The sequence below is a fragment of the Ricinus communis genome, chromosome 7 (assembly GCF_019578655.1).
Source record: "Ricinus communis isolate WT05 ecotype wild-type chromosome 7, ASM1957865v1, whole genome shotgun sequence".
Lineage (NCBI taxonomy): Eukaryota > Viridiplantae > Streptophyta > Magnoliopsida > Malpighiales > Euphorbiaceae > Ricinus > Ricinus communis.
Genome location: NC_063262.1, coordinates 7055750 through 7061654, shown reverse-complemented (window position 1 = coordinate 7061654; position 5905 = coordinate 7055750). Strand labels below are relative to the sequence as shown.

General features: G+C 33.5%; 1 protein-coding gene across 1 annotated transcript; it reads right to left on the bottom strand.

Annotated features, from left to right (window-relative positions):
- Positions 1-1456: 1456 nt before the first annotated feature.
- On the bottom strand, positions 1457-4765 carry LOC8261645 (probable trehalose-phosphate phosphatase J). Its single transcript, XM_002533099.4, has 12 exons — positions 4567-4765; positions 4122-4422; positions 3801-3941; positions 3635-3706; positions 3416-3508; positions 3241-3297; positions 3043-3144; positions 2819-2896; positions 2628-2697; positions 2262-2332; positions 2046-2138; positions 1457-1932 (listed from the first exon to the last, which is right to left on the bottom strand). The coding sequence occupies exons 2-12, from the start codon at positions 4395-4397 to the stop codon at positions 1864-1866; spliced, it is 1122 nt and encodes a 373-aa protein (XP_002533145.1). The 5' UTR covers positions 4398-4422; positions 4567-4765; the 3' UTR covers positions 1457-1863.
- Between the last annotated feature and the right edge of the window lie 1140 nt (positions 4766-5905).

Sequence of the window (5905 nt, the reverse complement as noted above, 5' to 3'; positions counted from 1 at the left end):
TTTGATTAGAGGTAAAAATACTCTTTTGCCTCCCTTAATGATTTTAAACTTTTAAATGGAGTAGTACTTTGACATAATATCATACAATTAAAAGATTATTTTAATCCAAAATTATCCTGTATTATTGAAAAAATATCGTATTCGTTTGAGTTTCAAATTTAATGAGTATTTACATTCATGAGATGTATTAAAAATGTAAACCTATTATTGTGATATATCTATAAATAATAATCTAATCTTCAAGGAGTAGGCAGCAATATATTAATAAAAGGAGAATCCAATGGGCAGCAGTGGTATCTGTCTTGATTCAGATTAGAAAAGAACAAAGGAAGAAGGAAAAACAAAGAAAAAAAAAAAGAAGAAAGAAATTAACAATGGGGAAGGAAGGCAAGCAAAGGTACATTGGCTTTTGGATGATCCACCTCATTAGTTTGTACTTTTGACTCAGCATATGAGATAAAATTAAAAGTTAAAAAGAAGGATGGTTGATGATTCTTTAAACAAGGGGCCTCTCACATTACCCCAAATCTCCTTTGATCCAATCATAAATGGTTAAAATGATCTTATATCCTAATTAAGGATTTGTCAGAGAGCTGTGATGATATATCTATACAATTACTCTTTCTTTTTGTTTTCTTTTTTCTCTTTTTCCCAATTCTTTGAATTTGCAATGCTGGTTCTTGTCTGCATATATAGTGAGTTAGTGACTGTGCTTACTCCCAGACTATATATATAAATCTCATTTGAACTTTATTAATCTCAGTTATTATGTAGGATTGATTCTGTACTAAATATCAGTAAAGTCATACGTAGCTACAGGAAAGCTATATAGCTATGTTGTTGGAAAGATGAAATCCTTTCTACTGGGTACTTAAATTGTGAGAAAATTGTTTAAATTAATAACGTTTGTCCTTGAAGCCCTAGTTAGAGCTAAAAGGAAATATCCATCCATCCGACCAAACACAGGTTATATATATATATATAGACACACACAGACAAACACACACAAGAGTGTAAATGCAGTAACTTTGGGAATCAGGGGGCAGTAAATTGTGGTTGGCCATCTAAAGGTCAAAGGTGTGATCTCTTGCTTCTGTCAAACTCGATCACCAATGGAATTAAATTATTCACTATATATATATATATATCAATCCACACTCATGGGTATAATGCATATTTCAGAGGTTGTAACATTGTTGTATATTTGAAAGAAGCCTTTGACCTAAACATTTTAAGCAGCTAATTCCCTCATTATTATCAACCCTTTAATTAGATTTACTTCTATATATTGTTATCTTTATTAGGAAAAAATTGATTATTCCTTAAACTTTGAGAATAATTGAAATGTTGATTTGATATTAGATTATGTGCATTAAGAAAATTGGAGAGATGGGAGAAAGTAAAATTATATCAGAAACATTGAAGAATCAAATGCCTTCAAAGTTAGAAGCAAATATTACCAAAAACTCCTTGACAAAATGAGATTAAAGGTTTATGAACTTGATCCATTACATCATCAAAGAAACTAAACCAGTGAAATGATTACATTTAGTCACAGATAGGTGAGCTAAATGAGGATATAGATAAAAACTGCTCTATGCATTCAGAAAATTACTTGCAAAAATTACAAATGATTTTCAACCCCTTGTACTCAGGTAGTTAATTACAAGATGTACAAGGCCTTCATGCCAAATCTCTTCTCTACCTCTTGTCCCAGTCCTTTTTCTAAACCTTGAACAAGGAAGTGTGTAGTTTTCCTGATCCCACCCTTAATTACATTTCTGGAAGGGGGGGGGGAAGGGCATTACATCTACATCTATTTATATTTATATATATATTCTTCTACTTTTTATTTTTTTGGTTTTAAAGCCTTGGCTGCCCTTGCAAAGATTCCTTTTTCCACTCTACCAACCGTTGCAAGAAATCCATAACCTGAAAGTATATTCCAAATGGTACATTAATTTATAATGTAAGCTACACATGCAAAGGTATATATGGTAAAAGTGCAATAAAACAAATAAATAGCATTTATATTGTCTACTTGCCTGGGTCGGTTCCTGTAGAGAATAAGATGCACTAGTGTCCTTTGGAAATTTAGACACTAGGATTCCAAACCCTTGTCCTCTTTCTCTTAATACCTTTTTTTTTTTCAAAAAAAAATAAAAAGAAAAAATAACCCATCAGCTTTAAAGATCTTAAGATAATTTATTATCTTAATACTGATTAAAACAAAGATGTAATACAATTTTGTTACTGGGTACCTTGAATGCATCTTCATCTGTTCTGTCATCTCCAATGTAAACAGGGAACACATCGGTACAATTGCCAAATCCTGTATATACAATATAAAACAGAGTTAGAAATTATTGATTCATGACTAATATAATATAGTATTATCTGGCCCTTAATTAATTATATTTTAATTAAGTAAAGTGCTCTAGTGGGAAGGCCTCTTTTTAGACACTTGGATTTATGGTATTTTTGGGTCGAGTTACATGTAGTTAATACATGAACAATCAAATCAAAACAAAGGTCTTCCTCATCATCATTATTAGGATTATATATAATGTATAAAACTTTGTAATATATATATATATTTGATTTAGTCAAGATTTTAAATAACTTACCAAGTGCCTCCAACAAAAATTCAAGAGCCTTCCCTTTGTCCCATTTAATAGTGGGACGGATTTCCAATACCTATTTTAAACAAAATAGTATTGAAAGTGAGACATCTTTCACTCTTACCCATAAAAAATAATACTATAAATATATTATTTCAACAAATTTGTGGATGCCACATCACACACACACACCATACCTTCCTCCCTTGAGTGAGTCGAAGCTTTGGGTAGTCCTTTAACACTGACCTAACCACTTGTGCCAGTTCACTCCATTTCTGTATTTTTCATGCACAAGTTAGTTAACACAAGACTCCATTAAAAAAGTATATATTATATATTATGTATAGAACATTGATAATAATTAACCATAATTATTACAAATGCTAATCATGACAAATAACTGTGATTGATTCCTAATTACCTTTTCATCAACACAGCGATAATGAACAGAGACGCAGAACTTGTTATTCTCCACAAAGGCACCTGGAGTTGATTTAGTTTTCTCTACCAATTCTTTGTAAACCTGAAAAAATACCCATTATTGGAAAGAGTGAATATCTTTGATTTGTGGGTCTAAATTTAATGTCCGTATGCAAAATGATTGCCAAGAAGAACTAACCTCATCTATCATGGGAAGAAATTCACTGGCAGGTTGGAAGATAAGAGCTTCACTACCCTGAAAAGTGAAGAGAAACAAGAGGGTATAAAAAAAAAAATTAGAACAAGAGAAAAGAAAAAAGAAGAGCAAGGTGTTTTTTTTTTATACAAGTACTATAGTGTTAAAGCTGACTTACTTTCTTGTATTTGGAGCCTTTTGCTGGCCCCTTAATGTCCATGCCATGGCTTCCAGCATAGTACAGTTCTGCTAACCGTACAAAGTTATACACCTATAATAAACACAAGAATACAAAAAAAGGTTAACCCAAATACCCAAAAGAAGAAATCTAATTTGAGAAGTTAAAAGCAAAAAATTGCATTCAAACAAGAACCAATTTACAGCTTCAGAAATGTACCTTGTCTCTGCACCTTCCACTCACTATAGCAGTAGGAAAACACTTTGCAAGCTTTCTCACTGTTGCTCTCATCTAATTTTTTAACAACAGAAACTGTTCTTTAGAAACACTGTCACATGATATCAAATAGCAGGAAAACTGTATTGAATAAAGAAGCTGGGCTAACCTTCTTGGACATGAAAGCTCGATCTGGGTCATCAACAATAGGAGAAAGAGTACCATCGTAGTCCAAAAACATCACTATTTGCTTCCCTTTTGAGGCATCAATTATCTGCTCAAACATGTCCAAGGCTGATGGGTGGTGGAGCTGAAAAATGCCACAAATGATATCATTATTCATCTTTGGTCATTACTAAACCAAACACAAGAAGCCATTTTTAGTTCTGGATCATTTCTTGAATCCAGCTTAAAGATTATTTCTTTGCTGTTGATTTTAGCATTTGTGCTTTTTCTTTTTTGCTTGTTTAATGCTCTTTTAAGTACTCACAGTCCAAGAGCCTTGGTCTTCAGTAAGTGAAGGTGTAGATTTGAGATGGGTAGGTGATGAGGCTCTCATTGAATCAACCCAAGCATTAATCCTTGCTCCACCATTGATTTCAAGATTCTTTAAAAGTTTCTTTCTTGAAATGGAGATGTACCCACCAGGCGCTGCCGGCGGCTTCTGAACCGCCGTAGTAAAGATCGATGAGTTAGATACATGCACTGTTGTTGCCAAGTTGATTGTTGATTTTGCATCAGCCACTACCACATTCTGATTCGTCATCTTTACTCTAATAATAATAATGTCCCTACAAAAAGAAAACCAAAATCACTCTATTCTTTTCTTTATAGAAAAAATGTAAGGAAAGTACCCAATACAAATTACAAATTCTTGAACTCAAGCAAGAATTGGAAACAGGCCCATGTGAGAAAATTAAGAAGTGAAATGATACCTAAGGAATGAAGGAAACAGAGGACTTCAAAACGGAGTGCTCTGTTTATAACCTTTGGAGAAAGGAACGAAATGAGAGAATAGAACAGAGAAAAAAGGGCAAGAGAAGGGAAGGAAGAGAAAACAGAGAAGTAAAATGAAGAAAGAGGCCACAAAGACTTCAAGAATAGAGAGAAAGAAGAAGAAGAGAAGAAGGGAATGTGTGCTTGTGAGAGAGACAGAGGCGAATGGTCTGATTTTATAGTTGCAAACCAGACACTAACGGACGAGCAACCTCATGTAACCCCACCCTCTTCTCCTAAACTCCAAAAGATAGGACCCACACGTCCAAAGATAAAAAGGGACCCACGTCCCCTTCGTCCCCACAGCCCCAAAATCCTGATGTGGGACCCACCACCTCTCCTCCTACACACGGTCCCTACCAAAAGCTTAGTAGCCGTCTTCCATAACTTCTCTCTTTGCCAGCTAACAGATTTTCCACGTGGATGACATTCTTTGGCTAACCCAAAGCTTATGTGGGTTGATGCCACGTGTCAGGTTTCACGTGCCAACTAGTGGCTAACTAGACCCAAAAACCCACCTCTATTCTACCCACGGGTTGGCTTGGAGGACAGTATTTCCTTAATTGGATTCAAACCCCTTTGAGTTGAGAATATGTCCTGAGAGAGTCTTTCCTTAACTGGCAATTTCAGGTCACCTTTGAAAGAAAATTTATGAAATGTTTAGAGAGCGCCCCTTGTAATCTAAACCAACAGCCCCCATATCATGTAATTGTGCAAAACTAGTTGTTCACTCCTTTCTTCAAATTTGATTTACAATTTTAAATGTAAGTGAAGCCCCTTTTTCCACTGTAGACCTGCCAGTCAGTAGAGTACAAACTTTGATTTTTATATAATAACAAATGCTAAACTACCAATGAAGCCATGACTACGCCTCTTTCTTACTTGTCAAGCCATAAGATATGATGATATGATTATGAGCATCAGACTTCTTCTTCTTTCATTATAATCATACACATAGGTAGAGTTTTTCTTTCACATTCTTTTTTATTTGAAGTGATTCAAGACATTTATTTATTTTATGTGCATATACCAGAATGAATTATTGGATGCTTCACATATATGTCTCAATGTTTTAATATATATATATATATATATATATATATAAAAGACACTCATTTATTAATTTAATAATTGGTAGACACATATACTCTTCTCTTAAATAATTTAATAATTAATAGATATATATTTATCTCTTAAATAATTTAATAATTAATATATATGTATTCATCTTTTAAATAATTGACACTTTCATATGCGTCAATATTAAATATATACGGT

Coding starts and splice junctions, on each gene's coding strand:
- LOC8261645 (XM_002533099.4), bottom strand. CDS start 4,397: ATGACGAATCAGAATGTGGTAGTGGCTGATGCAAAATCAACAATCAAC. Junction 2,897..3,042: donor ATCGCTGTGTTGATGAAAAG/GTAATTAGGAAT, acceptor TGAAAAATACAG/AAATGGAGTGAACTGGCACA. Junction 2,698..2,818: donor GACTCACTCAAGGGAGGAAG/GTATGGTGTGTG, acceptor TGTTTAAAATAG/GTATTGGAAATCCGTCCCAC.